General features: G+C 40.1%; 1 protein-coding gene and 1 long non-coding RNA gene across 2 annotated transcripts in view; one reads left to right on the forward strand and one right to left on the reverse strand.

The window, feature by feature from the left end:
- The window catches only part of LOC310884212, a 5,292-nt gene extending 2,693 nt beyond the window's left edge, over positions 1-2,599 (forward strand). The window contains exon 2 of the long non-coding RNA XR_014574080.1: positions 1-2,599. This exon is cut by the window's left edge and continues 1,444 nt beyond it. This is a non-coding gene — a long non-coding RNA (uncharacterized lncRNA).
- On the reverse strand, positions 904-19,783 carry NARF (nuclear prelamin A recognition factor). Its single transcript, XM_083805649.1, has 11 exons — positions 19,359-19,783; positions 18,738-18,818; positions 17,587-17,730; positions 15,772-15,904; positions 14,365-14,499; positions 10,073-10,191; positions 9,070-9,199; positions 8,332-8,404; positions 5,684-5,821; positions 5,194-5,351; positions 904-4,629 (listed from the first exon to the last, which is right to left on the reverse strand). The coding sequence occupies exons 1-11, from the start codon at positions 19,383-19,385 to the stop codon at positions 4,388-4,390; spliced, it is 1,380 nt and encodes a 459-aa protein (XP_083661775.1). The 5' UTR covers positions 19,386-19,783; the 3' UTR covers positions 904-4,387.
- Between the last annotated feature and the right edge of the window lie 406 nt (positions 19,784-20,189).

The following is a 20,189-nucleotide window of genomic DNA, read 5'->3' on the forward strand; positions in this document are numbered from 1 at the left end:
GCTGTTCCTAACTTTCTTAAACTTAATGATTTCACAGATGTTAAATAATGGTAAGTTGACAGATGAGCCCGCAGTGTGCCCCGGCCCGCAGCAGGCCTGGCACTGCTGGCTGGGCGAGGGAGGTGATCATCCCGCTCCGCTCTGTGGTTTGGGGCAGCACAGCACAAAAAGGACATCAAACTACTGGGGAGCGTCCAAAGGAGGGCCACAAAGATGGGGAAGGGGCTGAGGGGAGGCTGCGGTACCTTGTTCAGCCCAGAGCAGAGGTGGCCGAGGGGAGGCCTCATGGCAGTCTGCAGCTCCTTCACAAGGGGAGCAGAGCGGCAGGTGCTGACCTCTGCTCTCTGGGGACAGCGACAGGACCCCAGGGAACGGCATGGAGCTGGGAGAGGAGAGGGTCAGGCTCGGGGTTAGGGGAAGGTTCTGCGCCTAGAGGTGCTCGGGCACTGGGACAGGCTGCCCGGGGCCGCAGTCTGCTATCACAGGAGAAGTATCTTTACTGCTCCTTGCCACCCGTTGTTTTGCATTTTAACTGCATATGGTAAACCTCAGGATAACCACTCAACCACATGGATTGATTGGCTTTACCAGCAACATCCTTCTTCCCAGATAAGAGAACACTTTAAAGCCACTAAATGCTTCCGTACCTTCAACAATTCAATGGATTATTTTAGAATCACGGAGAATGTGTTACCATGTCCTCCTACCCAGAAACTTGTTCCCTTTAAAGCAGTTTGAAGTGTCACTGTAGTCCAGAATGCTCCTAAATAGCCAATGCAGTATTATTGTTACAGACTTACTATGTTTTCATGTAAATTCACTGAACAAGCACCTATGTTGGAACAAAGCATACTGAAAGTTGAGTCAAACTTTTAGATGTAATGAGACGGAATCAGGACATGATTCAGTATCAATATTTATTAGGACAATTCATGGTCATGCTCCATTTGAACACAAAGCACCAAAATTTAGGTAACTGAACATTATCCAAATATAATCCAGTTGAGACTGCTACGTATCGATATATGCAATATTCTAAGTGGTAGTATAGCTCCTATCTGTCCATCTTCTTTAACTGCAGTGGACAAACCAATACAAGGTTCTGTGGCTGAGGCAAACTTACTGGAAAAGGCATAGCAAAGTTACTTTACAATGTGTATCCCCTGTTGTAGCAGTCACAGAACAAAATGCTATATAACCCAAGGTATCCAACATTTGATATGCTTGTCAGTAATACCTCAGGACAATTTCCAAATTAAAATTTCCAGTTACTCTCCCCCATGCCTTCAATTTAGTCTTTTTCTAAAAATCATCTAGAGACAGATTGTCTCAGCACAACATTCAACCGCAAAGTAAAGCACAATGGCTGTCACCACACAAGGAACTTGTCCCATTGCTGAAAACACAGCAGCAATGAAAATTATTAGTTGCCAAAAACTGCATCAGAAAACTAAATGGCGCTGTAGTTTCAGGAAGCATGGCTACAAACACATTGTCAACAATGACAGACTTGCCAAATGTAAATTTAAAAGCCAGAATCAAATCTTTGGCAAGTATTACACTATAGATAATCTGCAATAAGCTGCAAAAATTTCAGTGAAAGAAGAGGGAAGGGGAAGGACTAATTACAGTTAAGAATTTTTGATTTGTTTTAAACTGGCACTTTAAAGAAAAGGTAAAAAACATAAAATCAGTTTTACTCCAAAATTCTTATAAAACAAAAGCTGACCAAAAAAATTGGACAAGTATCAGACACTAAGTCATTAGTTATAATACATACATTCCACCTAGCCACTAGAAGCTGTTCAGTTAATGCCTTTGTCATCTTTAAAATAATATCGGGGCAGACAAATATTCTACTAGATTTATACATTGCTATCTCAGTAGGTTACATCACTATGCAGATGGAGGAAATGGTGGACTCAACTGAGAAAGTTCAAATTTTTATGCACTGAGCCACCTACTTCCCTTGCAGTGGGAGCACAGCATAGTATATTGGGGACAGACTTGTCACCTATAATCCCATCCCTAGGGTCTTCCACCGGTAGGGGAAGCAAGGCTCTTCAGTGCAACAGGCAAGCACAATGGCAGAAGAAAACACGTACAGCAGTACCACCTATTTTTCAAGTTGTACAAACAGTTCAAGGGTATCCCTTCAGAATAGGAAGGCAGCTCTTTTGAAGTTTAATGAAGATTTCATCAGAAAAGCAACAATTTTATCGTACCATTTTGTCCAGTATATGCACATAAAAAATAAGCACACTATACAAAGAACAGAAGCAATATAATTTAAACATGCCATCAAGCTATAAACCATATATACATAGAAACATATGCCTATACAAACAGAACAAGACCACTTTATTACAAGGTACTTCTGTTGAAGTTTTTGGAGGAAATCATGACAGAAACAAAATGAGATCAAAGGGGATAGGTGTTGCCTCTAAAAGTAGTCTGTTCAGAAGTTTCATGCAACACCACCATCTGTATTCAACATTTAATAAAGTTTTAGCTGTACATAGATCTTCCCATGATTTCTGGACTCCCTTCCTGTACAGAGGTAGATTTCTGTAGATGTTCTGATATTGCACCACGTAAGTATAATGTTTTTATTAAAACAAGGAACAACTTACAAAGGCTAATTTATGGGTATAATCTCATTGTGTGCATTCAGGTAGCACAGTAATTGAATTCATGTGCACTTGATGAAAACAAGTCCCTCAAAGCGAAATATTTTATTTAGTCTGAAGTCCAATTAAAAGCTGCAATTCTATTAACAGCTTCACATTCAGCTATCTCTTGTCATCACGGTAACATATTTAAGTCTCTCCCTCTATTCTTGAGCCTCTGATGTTTAGCCAGTGTAAGCACTTGTGTTGCCTTTACTAATGCCTTCATCCCATCCACTGCGTTCAAGTTAAATGCTGATTTCAAACAGAGACAGGTTTTTGCAGTATTAGAACTTACGCACACAAGCAGTTGCAATGCTAGGAAATTTACAAGAAGAGGCATTCAAACGCTTCTTGAAATGACTAATGAAGCCCATCCACACTTTCAGAATGGAAAACAATCTGAAACTGTGCTAGCTTCAAAAAGGCCATTAATCAAGAATACAACGCTACTATGAAAATCTGAAGACATTTGGCAATAGTTTCTTTTTTTTTGTCCATCACATTCTTCTACTACCCTCTCTGACAACTCATGAAGGCGCAAAAACGCTTGCATGCAAATACCACTTTAAGATGTTTCTTAAATTAAACCTCTATAGCATACCTAAAAAAACAGGGACACCACAATTAATGATGCCAATGTATAATAACTTGAGCTCACAAGCATTGCTAAGTAGTTTTTCAGAGGCACTCCATGAAGTTATTTTTACAGAAGTCTGTCAACATGGAGATAAGTGAAAAAGAACAATCTGGTATTCTGTGTACCGAAACATGAAAATAGAAGTGCTGTGAGTCTGGCTCAGCAAATCTAACAAAGTTGTACTACGCACATGCTCACATGACAGTGCATGTGCATGTTTCACTTGCATAAAGAAGCCAGCGTAAGCAGCAGCAGTCTTCGTAGCTGCAAGTTTATGAGAAAACTTAAGAGGAAAGAAAAGTTCTCTTTTTGTACCAATCAACCAACTATTTGTAACTATTTTTAATGAAGGCTTGCATTGTAACCATTTAACATTAGTTTCCCAGATTCAGTTTATGTGAAGTGTCTTGTTCCTTACACAATGTTACATCAGTAAAGAATGGTGATTCTAGTTTGGAACTGAATAACGTTTGTTGAAATATTGATAGAAGGCATACATAAATTCATTACGCTTCTGCATATACACACTTGTCAAAGTTGTTGTTGTTGTTGTTTTATGGGTTGTTTGTTGGTGGTGTTTTCATTAACAAAGCAAGTAAATCCCAAGTTACTATAATAACAACTGCAGTAATATTAAAATTCCCGATGACTGTTCTCCCATGATGAAAGGGATTGCACACCTAGGAGTAGGAGTGAGATGATCTTGCCTTCTTGGGAAATCCCATGTTGTGAAGTGAAGGGAACCCTCAATCTGGAGTAGCTTAATCAGGAATCACACTCCCTGCACCTGGCAGAAAGTGCTTACGTACCTTTCAAGATCACATTTTTGAATGAAGAAGTTCATTATACACAGGAGAGAACATACAGTAAGAGTTAACAGACAATGGCAGGAACCAGGGCTTTTGGAGACTTCTCTTTTTGTTTTTAAAAAGCAATGGTTCTTCACAACTAAGAATCCACAACTAGGAAAGCGTCTCATTCATACACTCGGCTAGTGCATAGCATCTGCGATTGCATAGAATGTTTCCAGTGCTGAATCAGTAACTAACCTAAGCAAATTCTTTCAAAGTTTGATTGGTTACCACTTGATATCCAGACCGCTTGCTGTTTGATTTACTGCACTGTATTTGGTGTGCAAAGTTTCCTGGACCTTCCTGGAGTCCATGCCTTCTAGCCAGTCCTGGTACATCTTTTGTACGTACACGTTGGTTTCTGGAAGTCTAACGGGTATTGCAGCATACACTTCTTCCATCTGGTTAAGCAGTGCTTTATCTGGCTTCCCATCTTCAGTTTGTGCCTGGCCTTTTCCATTTAGGCACCCTTAAAAAAAAAAAAAAGAGACATAGTGATGAAGATTTGATACAAAGAGAAATTTGGAAACTTCCTGTAGACAGTATGAAAAAAAAAGTTGTTTCTTTACAAAAACTAACCTCCCCCATTCTGTTCAAATTTGTATTTCCCTGAAGTGACTCCAGTATCCACATCTTTATGTAAGTGAAGTTTCTAATCAACAATCTTTCTCTGCCTTCTCTGTGGTTTTATGATCTTAATTATGTTCCTTGTCTTTTCTTGCCCTTGACAACTACCATTTCAGAGCACTTCCTCTGAGGTTTGAAATAATCATAGAAGTCATGCTGTCATTTATTTATAGGTCATAAGAGAGCAAATAACGTTGTGGTTAATTTTAGAAAATCCAATCAATTTCTGAGCTAATCCTGTACATGTGTAATTGGTGTTCTAGACCAGTCACTAAATATTAAGCATTTTAGATTATTAAGAAGAGAATTAAGAAGGAATGAAACATAGTGCCTGCCTGTAAGACAACCTTCCTTTGAGATTCAAGGTTTGTCTGCAGAATGACTTTGGATCCACTAACATTCTTACCTCCTGGGCAGGCAAGGACTTCTACGAAGTGGTATAAAAACTTTCCTTTTTTCAACTTCAGAACCATGTTTTGAATATTTCTAAAGCCATAAGCTGCTGCGAAACGCAACACTGTCTCACCATCCTTTTCAAGGGTAACTTCCTGAAAGTCCTTGTTCCTGTGAAGATACACAGATAAGGTTTTAAATCCCTGCAAAGGGGTGATCCAGCTGTGTCAGTTTGTATTCAGATGCTTAACATGTAACAGAAATCTTGAGTAAAATGGAAGGTGGAGTGAGATTTTCAGGATAGTACTATACTTAATTTCTCAGGGCAAGTAAGTTATTAATAGAATGAAAGCTAGCAGGAGCTATTTTAAAGCAACAGATTTACTTATCCATAATATATAACTGCCTATCAGTGAAAGACCCAGGTTAGTAATAACTCTGTCAGGGTTCACTGTAGTGCTAACCAGTCCATCCTACATAACAGAGATACAAAACTGACTTACTTTAATGCTTTGTAGGTGATTTCTTTGACATCCATGTCAAAAAGCTCCTTTGCAGCATGTTTGAAAATGTGCTCCAGGTAACCATCAGATCTCTTCCCATCATGCCTTACTACGTCTCCCTCCTTTATTTCACCAAACCTTAGTAAACAACAGAAAGGTCAACTCCTAAATTTCATTCCTTCACTTCAAGCAAGTATATTTTTTCCTTCTCTCCATCCCCCCCCAAAAGGTTTCAAAGCAGTGAAACCATAGTCGCTTTTTTATTATTATTATTATTATTATTTTTTAATTCAACCCTTTAAGGACAGCACTACGATGTTGGGAAAAATAAAAGAAGAACAGTAAGAGGATGCAGGGCTCTCCATGTTCAGAAACCTTCAAAACCAGTAATTTACAGGAATCACATTTGGCAGTCTAAAGACTTAGTTAACAGCCATCCATTGCTCAGAAGACATTTTTGGGGAAAAAAGATCACAGCCAAAAAGTAAGCACAAAAATATTTTACCAACTTTGACACAAAGAATTCTTAGCCTAGGAGAACATAAGAGTACTTCAGAAGTTACAAGCCTTTCTGATAATTTGTCTGCTCCTGCAGAGCTGTTTGTCAGTCTAGCATTATGCCATTAAAATAGCTCACAATCAGTGCAGTTGCCACCACGCTAGAGCACTGCAGCTTTAGGGTAAGTGCCACACTACAGTGAGCAAAAAAAATTACTAACATCATACCTAATGGACATAGCATCCCTCTGTTCCCCAGGTGAAAACAAAGCACTGATGAGCACAACCGACTGTAGCATAAACTGTATTGGGATGCATGCTGGCAACAGCCAAAGACTGCGCCTCTCCAGGCTCATGTTCCTTCTTGGAAATGGAAAAATCTATAGGGGTGTGTGACAATGCTAGTTTCAGGAAGGAATGTTGTTCTTCAGATTAATGAATGGACAGATTACATCCTTTGCTCTTACATGCAAAAGCCTCTCCAGTTATAATTTAATTTGCCTTCCTCCCTTTCCTGAGGTCTATACAGTGCTCCCTCTTGCTTGAGCAGTCCAAACATAGCATCCAAGCAGGAAAACAAAGGGGAAATTACCCCAACAAAAACCTTACTAAAAAAAGTGGAAGTTAAAAATACTTCTGTCAGAATTACATCACTAAAGAGCTAAGTTTATATATGTAGTTTTCCCCTCTATGCCATGCCATTACATTTATTGAAGTACTCCAACTTCAATTTGATAACCTTGGGTCATTTTGCTATGTGATGTGGTCTCCTAATTTTAGCCAAATCCTCTTTGTTAGCATTCACCAGATACAAAAGCAAGTTGAAAACTGCACCAAGTTACTTTGTTCACAATAGTTTTTTAATACCAAGTACTTTACCACAAATTGGTGCTGTGCTAGAACTTGTTTTAAAGAAGAAGAGTTCTATTTATGTACATTTCTCTGCAGAAATCTGCTTTTAAGACCCAAGAAGAGCAAAATGCGATCAGGTTTCACAGCTTTAAACAGGATCATCAGATTAGTCATTTTTAAAACAAACATTATTCCCCAACATACACAAATGCAGTAATACGGGCATATTCTGGTTAAGAGTTTGCTCTTTTATTGGACATGTTGATTATGAAAGAAATGATTACCTCTATGTGATTACGTCTGTAAAAACTGTACTTATCTAATTCTTATTCTGTGTAGCAGCTTCTACTAGAAGTAATCAGAGCTATCCTACAACCACGGCCCTGAAACTGTTACCACTGTACAACTTCATTTTACCAGTCTAGACTAGATCTAAGCAGGATACTAACTGCAAGGATTTTTTTTATTTTTATTTTTTTATTTTTAATTTCCAAAGCTTTCCATTCTGTGCAAGAAAGCACGTTTATTGCTCTACCACCACCACTCTGGAAAGATACCAAGTAACATTTGTCACACTTGAACAAAGATCACTGAGCACTGAAACCAGCCTTTGTAGCTAAGCCTGAGGAATAAAACAACATTCATGCTGCTTTCAGAGCTAGTCATACCCATAAAAAAAACTCTCTTCAAATCTTTTGTTATTTTCATCTACTACACTTCACCTTAAAGCATGTTTCAACTTTATCTGATCTTGAAAAAAGTGAGTTGCCCTGTTTAGGATAAAACTGAGTTACCATTGTCCTGAAAGGGTGCTATTTCAAACAATCCTCCATGAACATACTATGGGAAAGTGGAAATTTACTGTCAAAGTGCTACTCTGATTGAAAGGGAAGCACAGAACAGATGGCCAGCCCATGAGGCAGCCCAGCATCCTGGTGAGGCCAGACAGCTGGAAGGGGGCAGACGAGACTGTTAGCTCAAGGAATGGAGAGCAATGAATGGAGTCAACACCCTCAGTCACACTTAACTAGCAAGTCACGAACTTGATATAGTCAAATCTAGTATTACAGCACTGCAATATAAACGAAGAGCTAAACAAATCTTCAAAAATCAAATTTTAAAAACAGTTTTTAAAAGTTTTTGAAAGGATGAGGCTTTAATATATTCAGGCTTTGATGCTGGCTTTTTTGTTTTAGCAAGAAAAAACATTCTTTGAAGTTTTACATTTATGTTGAACACACAAAGGTTTTGTCAGTTGTCATCAAAATAAGGAAGCAATCCACAACAAAGCTACTTACAAACTATCCACAGCTACTTCAGTCACATCTTTCATAGACACGTTTTTCTGTTCCATTATTTGCACAATTTCACCTGTAGGAAAACATAGGACATTTTACTTACAACACAAAGCAAAATGCATGTGCTATGCGTTTAAGAGATCGACATCCCAACACCTCCACGTGCTTAGAGCCACAACCTCCACTTCTTGGAGTCAGTTACCTCCAATAACTCAGAAGCCTGATACATTGAGCCCTGAAGAAAAGGGCCTTCAGCTTGCTCCAAACTTTGCATAATGCTATTTAGCCTTTCTGTTGAGTAAAGTTTAGAAGAAGTGAAGAAGTAGTTTCTACTCTGCAGGGAAAAAGGAGGATATATTGTTTGGACATTAAGCCTAAAGACAAGAGCCACAACAAAAAGTCACTGGTGTCATGCAGTGGTAATAATCCCAGTACAGATATGACCATACATAAGCAAGACAAAGATTTGTAACATGGATTTGCATAGCTCTTACTTTTCTTAAGGGGATAACAAAAATAAGTATCTGAATCCCGAACATGAACTTAAAAGGAAATTTTTTTGGTTTTGCCTTCCACATACAGTATCACTGCTATCAGTAGCACAAAAAAAACTGTACTTATTTGTAAAGCAGAAGTCCACCGTACAATTAAAACAGACTTTGGAAAAAAAAAAGCATGGCATAAAAATTGGAGATTCGTGTATATCTTTACAAATACTAAGTTTAAAGAAGATTTAACCTGATGTTAGAACACAATCAACTTCTTGTGAATTATACAAGGCAGTGTAGAAATCTTCCCGCAAGGCTTCCAGTTTCTTGTCATAACAAGGCGCCACAATTACGTGGAAAATTTTATCTGGAGACAAGTTCTGCACAACAGAGAACAGAGCGCATGTTAACTCCATGAAGAGCAAAAGACAGCTTGAAGGATGACACAGATATAAATAACACCACACGTTCCATTTAGGTAATACTCAAAATCAATCTGTAGCAATAAATTTGAAGACTGCAGCACATATGACATGGTTTGCCAGAAGTCAAAAGCATGAGCAAACAACATCTGAAGTCAGTCTTCCATCTGAAACTTCTACTTATTCCTTCAAACTACGTGACGTATCACTTTTGTAGCTTTCTACTGCCTTAGAAAGCGAGCGCAAGTCAGGATGTCTGAATTCTATTTTCTAGCTCTGTCACTCACTCACTTTCAGCCACAAGTCCATCAATATTTCTCTGTTTATGGGAGACAGCAATATTTTTCTATATAATCTGAATGTAGTTAAATGTATGATATGTACAAAGAACAGCAACTTTTTCAACATAGAAAATTGCGAAGATAAAAAGGTTAGTTTCTAGCACACAATGCTTTTTATTGATTCTGGATAACCCAGGAATTTCTACAGCGCTCTCCTCTACTCCTGTCTTGACTTCTACAGAACTACACAGGCAGTATGTAACAAGGATCTCTGTAGCAACTCTGGATTTAACTTCATCCGTTAATACCTAAATCGATGTTGCACTGGGAGCACAAGGACTGCCACCAGCTCACAATATAAGGTTCTTTGTACATTGTTCTTACCATGGACGCTTACTTGTATGGCAGTAGAGCAGCATTTATTCTTCACGTGAAGGACAAAATTCAGGAAGATGCTTAGAATACACCAAGATCTACACTTCCGTATTAAAACATAGTAGCCCATCTTTTTGGAAGAGTATAAAGGTAAAAATAAGGCAGAATTACTTACCTGCTGCCTGGCAAAGTAGCCCTTCACCAGGGAGCCCATGATCTGCTGTGGAGACTTTGCAGTGCAAATGTGGGAGGTCACAAGATTGGTGAGTACTCTCTCAGCATACCGGATCCAACCTAGAATGACAGGAATCACAGTTAAGACACTGAAGTAGCACATAAGCATGGTAAGGTGACAGTAGTTATAGCAAAGTTGTTAGAAATGAAAAGACTTTCACAGTAGCTAGAACATTCCTGCTTTGAAATGGAGTTCATGTATGCCGGAATCCCCCACCTTAGGAACTGCAGGGAACCTCAAGGCTTTGTTAACAGTGCTTTACAACTGGATACCTGTAATCCACTGTGTCGTTAATTTGAAACCTAGAAACCACTATAAATTGTATATCTATTACATCCTTTCTAATGCATGGATTTAACAAAGCAGGAAGAACAAGATCCCAGCTAACAAAGAGTAAGTTGACTTCCTAGTCCTTAGCTCTTGGATCAATGGATACTCCAACAAATTTACTCTGTTCAGTTGCTTAGCTGTAACCTTCTCTCTCCTGAGATTTAACAACCACACATCCAGCTTGCCTCATCTAGAACAGAAGAGTCACATGAAAGCATTATCACAAGATGCACATGGATTAAACCTAGGAAAAATGGCTTCTTTTACTATTGTTAGAGTATCTACACCTTCTTTAGAACCACCTCCCCGTACACAAAGCAGTTAACTGGTGTCTCTTTGTATCCAACATCCAGTCTTAGTTACTCAAGACTCTCTGTCCTCTTCACCAGGCTCCTTCAGCATTTCAGCTACGACAGGGTATTTATATTTACACCACCCCTGATATCCACAGCGGTTCTAGTATCCCCCATTTTACAAAACACAAACTGAGAAGAGAGGGGATTAAGGTATCCAGGGTGTGTGATTCTTACTATGGCACTGTAACTTTTACTGAAAGCAACAGCCCAGCATCTTTTATAATGAGGACTTGATTCAGAATTTTTGCTTCACCCATATGAACTGTAGATCTAAATTGTGCAGAAGTGTTTAACGCAGCCTTCTAGGGAATTTTGTTGCTTTTGGTGCTAAGAAAGAGTAAAAACATTTCTTGCTTCAGCCTTGTATCTTCAAGTAGATCAGTGTTTACATAAAAGAAAAACTGCTGCAAAGTACACAGTGCCCAGGAAAGGGAATACCTGTAGTTTAATTCTTAAGCTTGAAGACGGCGCCAGGTATTTCTACATAAGTGCAAGTCAGAACACTGCCACAACGGCCAGTAACAGCACAACTGGAACTCAAGTGGTATTCAGATATCCTAGTCGCAAACCGTAAGGAAATTTCACTAAATTCCAGGGGATTTCTGGCAGATATCACCCCAAACAATTTCTTAATTTTTTTTCTTCCAGGAGACAGAACAAGTGTACAGTAGTTCCCACTGCACAGCAAGCATTAGTCATTGTTTAATTATACAAGCAGCCTTGAATGAGCAGCGCAAGGCATTTATCTGTACTTTGCATACGTGCTGTTTCTGCCTACTCATCAGCGGGGATGAATTCCAGAGCCACAGTTACAGGAGGCCTAAGATACCCAGTTCTTCTATCAGTGTCCATCTGTAACCACAGAGGCCTGCACCCTTCAGGAATTCATTCAGATTCTAAACCACTTGCTGGCTTGTGTTAGTATCAAAGAACAAAAAGAAGCCCCTACAAATCACCGTATAAATGCTTACAGATCCACTTCAGAATATGTTATTTTTAGTGGTTTATCATAAGGATGTCAGAGAGAGACATATGCCATAAATATTTATGCATCAGTATAAAGTACAGAACAACTAGGTAGAAAATATTCACTACTTTAAAACCCCATTCCTGTAAAAGGAAATTAATTTAGTTGACTGGAACAACAGCATTTCAATCCCCAGCAGTTACGGTCTTCCTGCATATGCTACAAGCCTGCCCCACTGACTTGTTTTAGTAGTTCAGAGGTTAGCAACGCATTAAAAATACTGCCTGGTTCCCAGAGCAAGTGCTTCACATTGCTTAACCATTTGGTAAATGAAGAAAGAACTGATTATTTCTGGAGTATTATGCAAAAAAATCACTAGAGCAGTTACACTGTTGCATTTTGGGCAAGAAACAAACAAACAAAAATTCTCACTTTACCAGAACAGCAGGAGGAGGTAAGAACAATTTAGGCAGAGACAATTAAATGCCCCTTGATCAGGTTTTGGGATTATACCAGCTATGCTCTTTTACTCAGGGTATATATTACAATGCACACCGCTATTGTAGAGGGTGGTGTTTTAATCTGTGGAGTTATACCCAAAGATAAATAAAAGTAAAGCAGTAATATTTGAGTTCACGTTGACCTTGACCTACAGAGCTATATAAAAACATCTTTGTGATGAGCACACCCAGTAAACAAAGTATCTGTAACAGTCTTATGTCATCTAGGGACAGAGAGGGGAAGGAGAATGAAGAACAGAAAATGCACCCAGACAAATTCATGAAACACAGTAAACAACCTTACTTTAGATGACTGGACAAATTTCTTCTGTAATTGCTGTCAAAGGGAATGAAATGCTGCACACTTTCAGAATGGGTTTACAGTGGTATTTCGGTTCACTTTTCCAGAAATGGAAATCACCCATGCCTCTACATCCACAGCTCAGAGCTAACACCATAACTTGCAATGAAGACAGAAACAATCTTTTGTAGAGCAGATAAGGATGAGAAAAGTGTTCCAGCAACTGTGTTAATGTATTTCTAGTGAGAGAAGCAAATAATCTTAACTCTGTTTCTAGATGCAGAAAATTAAAATTATCTCAGAGGAAGTTCTAAAAGAAACCCACAGGTTTTGAATTTTAAATAACGCACAAGTCAAAGCTGATTAAATGGGGTGGTTTCAACTTGGCAGGTTTTGCACTTGCAAAAGAGCAACATATAGTACGTCTGTTTCTGAAGAAACCAGATAACACTAAGATAATGCTAACAGAAAGAAGTAGAAACTTTTCCCGCTGACATATACACAGTTCCTAAAGCATAACCCAGATACTTCCACTAGAGAACAAACCGAATAAACAAGAGTACAAGTATAATTTAAGTATCAGTATTTAAAATTTAAGTAGATGACAGGAGCAGATTCTGGAAGCCACTGAATACATACTCTCACTCTTAACTGTAACATTTTTTTTTAAAGAATGCAATCCACATAAATTATTTCCAAGTTGGTACTATTTTTATATTTTTCTTAGAAAGCCTTTTGAAAATCAACACAAGTGTTGATTTTCAACACCCAGCTAGGGTGGAGCTGGCAAGGGGCGTTAGGCAAAGGAGTTACTTTTGCCCCCTTTTTGATACTTGTTTTTAGGAATATTATTTTTCACAGTTGGGAACTGACATAACAACGTGCTAACAAATGCGCAAGAAGTAAACAGTAAGTGAATGTACTGCATCTTTTCAGTTGTGATAAATGCACATTCCTTTTGTAACAGAACAAGTTCTCATGCAAAATTCTCAGAAGAGGGTCACATGGCAAGTGGGAGTTATTTTGTAAATGTTAGACATAACTGTCTCAGTCATTAGAAGTAACGTCACTTGCTGAAGTGAAATGTTCAAGACTTTGCTTAAGATAATGGAGGTTATGGTTTAATTACAGCAGTTAGCAAAATTTCTTAAAGATTCTTTTCAATATAAAACACCATGTTAAACTCTGTGGTCCAGGCATACAAGCAGCAGCCACCAACTCCTCAATCATAATTTCAGTTGTGATTAATTTCTCCTAGGGCTTTACATGAAGCGCTAAAAACCTCAGTTCTTCTGTACCTCTGGTTCATTATCCAGACATTAATATGTAATGTATGCTTCTTTTATAGCAGTGACGGGAAATACAACAGGTTAATAAACACCATGTATCAATACTAGCACAGGAAATCAGTAGTTCAGGTTCCTTGTATTATTATCAGAAGCTCTAGAGTACCAGCAAGGTTCATTTTTTGAAGAGCAACAACAGGATTTACACTCCCCACCTTTTACAAAGGTGCAACAGGAAACAACTGCAAGACGCAGACAGGTCGTTTACTGCAACTTTGGTAGCTGACTGCGCAAGGACCTACACTGAATTAGCAACTACCTTATCCAACACGAGCACACCCATTCCTTGTCGGCATGGCTCACATTTATGTGGCTGTGATAGCTCATCACACGTGGGAAAGCTCATTGGTAACTCTTCCAACAGCCCATGAAAAACAGATGAAAGCACCCTTAATTCCTTGGAGGAAAAAGGTTGGAGAAATCAGTTCTCACCAGGGCAAGCAGAGGCAAACATTGGTAAGGCATGCTCCTCCTGGTTCCTCCGTTGATACCGCTGCACAAATTCCCTCTGGCTCTCCAGGATACTGAAATCAGCAGCTATAGTGGTGTCGAATACATAATGCACCCCTATGAAATACAATAGTAAGGAACAGTGAATGAGTGGAATGTTTTCCATCTCACACAAATCCTTCCAAATCCTAGGTCTACAGAAAATCTTGGAAGATCAATGGATATATTCTCTACTCTCTACCAAAATTTCACAATTAGTACAGTCAAAAACAAAAGCTGTACGCTGAAAAGCTATCTTCTGTGTCATGAATTGAAAAGGACCACCAACTTGCTAACTCTGACTAGCAACACTTCAAATAGCTGTCAGCTTCCTTATGGCAGGCTTTTCATTTAGAAAATATTTGCTTTTTTTTGTCCAATTGCATAGGATCTCAAGACCCCAGGGCTATATGCAGTGACTCTTGAGAATGAGCATTCTTTACAAAATGTGAAGTGACTTCTTATCCACAAAAAAACCAACATGTATCCTGCTAAGAGGCATATCTTCCTCTGCTTAAGTTGTCTGCAAAGGTACACAGGCATATCAGCAACACAGCAGAGACCTTCCATCTGCTTGTTTAGCAACACACTCCCTATACACCTACGTAATATTGAGCACGTCCCTGCAGCAAGTGAGGCAAAGATAAATAACGTATTCTAAGAAAACTGGGGCCCACCAGAACTTGGCTCTCTTTTTGGACGCAGAAAATAATATACGGGGTACAGACATGCATTAAAAAAAACCCTGAAAAATAAAAAAATATAAGGCAGGAAACAATTCACGGATTTATTACCGTCCTTCTTCCTCCCTCAAGTACATTAAAGAAGAAAACCCTTGGTTTTTTCAAATTAAACTTTGTATATACAGTATAAAGAACAAAGTAAATACAGCTTTAACATAAAATAAGCAGATACAACAGTTTTTGTGAGTCACTTGAAAATACAGAAAAAAAAAACACCTGATAATATTCTAGAGATTCATGTCAAAGGGCTGGTAGGCACTTAGGCTAAGAATCCCCCTCCCCCTAAGTTAGAAAACAAGGGAGAAATCTTATTGAAGCTCACAGCCAAATCCTCCCTGATTTCTTCATAGTGAACATTTCAAAGATGGCTCTATAACGTCCTTCTGTTCTCTGACCTTTACTATCAACACAGTCATGCTTCAAATCTATTCCTGAAACCAGTGTATGTCACACTGGTGCACGGTCACTAATATCACAGAGTACACATTTCAAACTCACCTCTAAACTAAATTGCGCTTTATGACTGCGTAACAAACAGTTCTGCTGAGGAAGCAAAAACATAAAATAACCCTCCCTTTCTGCTCCACCGTAACAACCCCAAACTTACCGAGACTTTTGAGGAAACCACAGAGTCTCCTGGCTGCATCATTGACAGAGAGATTGAATTTAGCAGCAAAATAAGGCAATGACTGAGGGCATATAGACACTGCCAACACTTTGTGTTTTGAGGTATCACATTTCTGGTAAACAAAACAAAACAAAACACAAAGAAAACAAGGTGGGTAATTACAAAAGGGTAATGCTCCCTCCTTTCCCTCCCTTTTCTACTCCTGGAGTTACTCCTCAGTGTCCTATGCTTCAGCAGGCCTTATTATGAAAACCCCTATGAAACAACGATCACGTTTCTTGAGGGCAGGACAGGATGTTCTTCTGATCCTGTCAGTGTTTATCTCTAATCATCCGTAGATGTTGCTTTTGCATGACTCAGGGAAATCCATCTGTCCCAAGACAATTCTGTAGTTGGTCTCGTAACGGCATAAAGAAATTTAAGAGACATTCAGCACCTATCAAGTGTTCATTCCTACCAGAATCTAGTACTGACAAGTGAGGAAAAAAAGCAGAATGTTTAAATACTAAAATAAATGAACTAGTGTTTCCAGGAGCATGGGCATTCAAAGTTACAAATTCAACCCAGCAAATTACAGATCTGAACCTTTGTTCAGACTCCCATGTCTCTATCACTGAAGAAATTGAGAGGAAACTGGCAAGATAGGATCCTTAACAAACCAGCATTTGTGAGCACTGAAGAACCCTTCGAAAATACAAACAGTGGTATGCAATTGTAAAGCTCAGATGACTCTAACATTTATTTGAGGATGAACCTTGTGGTTTCGTTGAGATGTTGTCCAGATCAGTGGAACACTTGAAAGAGAAACCAGGACTATGCTACAGACAAGTCTCACCCTGTAAAAGGTTAGAGACCATAGTTTGTTCTTAGACACCCTAAATACACTATACTGACCCTGCAAGCACCACTGTCTGGAAAGCATCTCGCCTGCTCACTGTCCTTCTCTGGACCTGAGAAGTTCTGATTAAGGTAACCCGTCTGCGTCTCAATTAGACCCTATGTGACCTGAAAGGGTTGTATCACTCCTGCCCCCCCCCTTTCTTCTCTCTTTCGCTTGTGTACAATATTATCATGTTATATGGAGAGTTAAACTAGTTCTAAGAAAACTAAATTACTACGTAACGATCATCTTATTTACAACACTTATGTACAGATTAAGAAAATGCCAGCATTAATTCTAATAGCTTTTCAAGACCAAGTAAGGACACAGAAGACTTGAATGGAACTGAATTCAATCAGGATCAAGATCTAAAAATCTGAACACCATACATAGCAGTTACATTCCAGGGAATACAGATCTCAGCAGAAAACAGCAATTCTTTGCTAAGAATTGAGGGCAACAGTTTTTGTTCCAAACATAGGCAGCTCAAAAATATATTAAAACCAATTCTACTTCCAAAAATTAGTCTTGATAACTTTGTATTATGTGGATACATTGGCATAAGAAACCCCCAGAACAGTGCTAGTAACTATGGTGTGAATATTTATAAACAATGAACCTCAGACCTATTTGATGTTAGAGTAATAATGAAATTATGTTTTCCAAAAATCTTACTTCAGCAAGTGCAATAACTTTCTTCATTTAGGGCCAGTGATGTAATCTTGCTTCTCTAGTGCAAAATTATGTTAAGTACTTTTACTGTTCATCTTGCCTTAAGTTTTCATTCCTCTTTGGACAAAGTACATCCTGACAGATCTTCATATTAACTGCCTTGGGAAATTAAGTTCTTAGTCATTCTGTAATCTCTTCCTCTCCTCACAGAAAACAGTGCGTTATTGTTTGTGTCATTTTACCTTATTAAGGTTGAGTATACGAAAGAGCTCCTTCTGATTCTGTTGGAAAACTCTGGCTCCTTCTTCTGATGTCATACAATTGTCACATGCTAAGCAGTCGCTAAGGAGTATTTTAGCATTAGCCAATGCATGAAACTCATTTTTCTGTAAAAAAGGATACAAATACATAAATATTTAATAATGATCGAGCAATTTTCAAGACCTGTGCAATGACCCAGATAAAAAGCAGATCTGCTTCTCACTGTTTTATTTAAAACAAGACTATCCATGACACTGGCATAACATTAAAGATTTTTTAGAAGTAGTCAAAGTAATTTGTTCAATCCTTCTTCATGGTTCTGCTCTATTATTACTGTGAAACTGCAAAACGTTTAAGTGTAAACACATCGGTCTAAATTTAGCACTGAAGTACATGTTGTATTAACCAGATTTGCATTGAATTTCAGAGTTGACAGTAACCAACAATTTACCAAGCAAGTCAGAAAACTTTCATTTGAACTATTAAGCCTCTTTAATAACCAGACGCCTCTACCACCAACACGGCTTAGGCTTTTACCTCTAGGTAAAACAAACAGAAGGCAGTCCTACAGTTACATTGACCATTTACTGCAAAGTAACAGTTCTAGATTTCTGACTGAAATACAGTTGGAAGCTCAACTGTGGGGGGAAAAGGAATACTTGGATGGAAGTGCAAGATAACCAAGCTACTTGTGGAAAAAAAAATAATGAATTCCTTCAATTAAGAACCTATTCCCAGGGAGACAGTTACCTCTTGACGAACAGTATGTGACACAAGTTTGTCCTATATAAAAGAAATAATACATTTGTGCACTTGAACAGGCAAAATCCCACTTTTTTCCTTCTAAGCCCTGTCCCCATTATGAAGAATTGACGTAAAATTTTGACACACAATTTAAAAACAACAACAACAAAACATTTAATTATTGTTTGTGCTTGCAGACCAAGGTTTTTTTATTTCATCTTTTGAAAAGGTTCTTGATTCTCATGTTATGGACACATACAGAGTCATAACTGATACAGTGTTATATCCAGAGCTTGGAAGTTCTCTATTTGGAACCTCTGCCCTTGGGGCACATGATAAAACAAGAACAAAAAGAAGCACATGGTACAATTTTTAGAAGGAACATTACCTCTTCAAAGCCATCATTAGAACTCAATGCATCAACAGATGCACTTTGCGAATCATCATTTTTCTGTTTTTTACTGCATTCCTGAAACAAAACATAAGAAGTATTATGCAAAAATACATCCAGCAACATCGTTACAGAACTATTTGGATAGTTAAAAACTCCTTTAGCTCATTTACAGGTTTTGACAGTACGAGAGCTGCACCGTTATAGTCAAGGCTTTATTTTCAAAGCGTGTCGGATACAATTAAATAATTCCTCAGAAATTCCCTTGATCGGTTTCACAGTTCTCAGCGATTACTATTATTTTGAACCCCAAGGGGAAGATCACATTGGACGCCGAGAAGCCAGAGACACACATCGCGCGGTGACCGCCCCGAGAAACCCCGAAGAGGCAGCGCCACGACCCCGAACAACCCCAAACCACCCCGAACAACCCCGAAGAGCCCTAACAGGCAGCAGCACCACCCCGAGCAGCCCCAAAGAGCCCTGAGGGGCGGCCCCACCACCCCCGGCCAGGCTTCCCGGGGGGCTCAGCCGGGGACCCGGGGGCCTTGGGGCGCCCCCCGAGCCCCCCTGAGGTGCAGTCTCCGGGCGGGGGGGTCCCGCGGCCGCCCCGCTCACCTTTTTGGTGCAGTTCTCGCACTTCATTTGCGGTCCCTCCGGCGCCACCCGGCTCTCTTGCGGGACAGGAGCAGGTCGGTGAGGGCCCGGCCCGGCCCCGCCGCCCTTTGTCGCCGTGCCCGCCCCCTGTCCCTCGCACCGCCAGGCACCGGCCGCTCACGGACGGGGCGGCCGCGGTGCAGGGGAAGAAGCGGGCACCGTACCGTCCCGTCGCGCTCAATCGCGTCCCCGGCGAAGGCACGGAGCCCGGGCTGGGGCTGGGCAGCGCCTCACGGTCGCGTAGCCGCCGGGTTCCCGGCTGGGGCTGGGGCTGGAACTGGGGCCGCCGCCGCCTCCCCGCCCCCCCGCGCGGCGGGGCCCATTGTGGACCTGAGCCTCGGCACGTAGCCGCCGCCGCCGCGCTCGCCCCCGCCGCCGCGCGGGCACGGGAGGGGCCGGGGGCGCGCATCACGCGCCGGGCGCGCGCCCACCACCCCCTCCCCGGCAGCTCCCGCCGTGAGGCGCCGCCGGGCCGGCAAGGGGAGGGGGGAGGCCTCGGTATTCTGCTGCGGGCTTTTTTTGTGGTTTAAACATCCTCCGTAGTTATTGCATACATTTTTTTTCTTTTTTTTTTTTTCCTTTTTTCTCCCTACCATTGCTTTTTTTTATTCCCCCCCCCCCCCAGGTCTTTTAAAATAAGAGTTCATAGGATCCTAGAATCATTAAGATTGGAACAGACCTCCAAGATCATCTGGTCCAACCATCCCCTTACTACCAATGTCACCCACCAAACCACGTCCCCAAGCACCACGTCCAGCCTTTCCTTGAACACCCGCAGGGACTGTGTGACTC

The sequence above is a fragment of the Anser anser genome (assembly GCF_964211835.1).
Source record: "Anser anser genome assembly, chromosome: 19".
In the NCBI taxonomy this organism is placed as follows: domain Eukaryota; kingdom Metazoa; phylum Chordata; class Aves; order Anseriformes; family Anatidae; genus Anser; species Anser anser.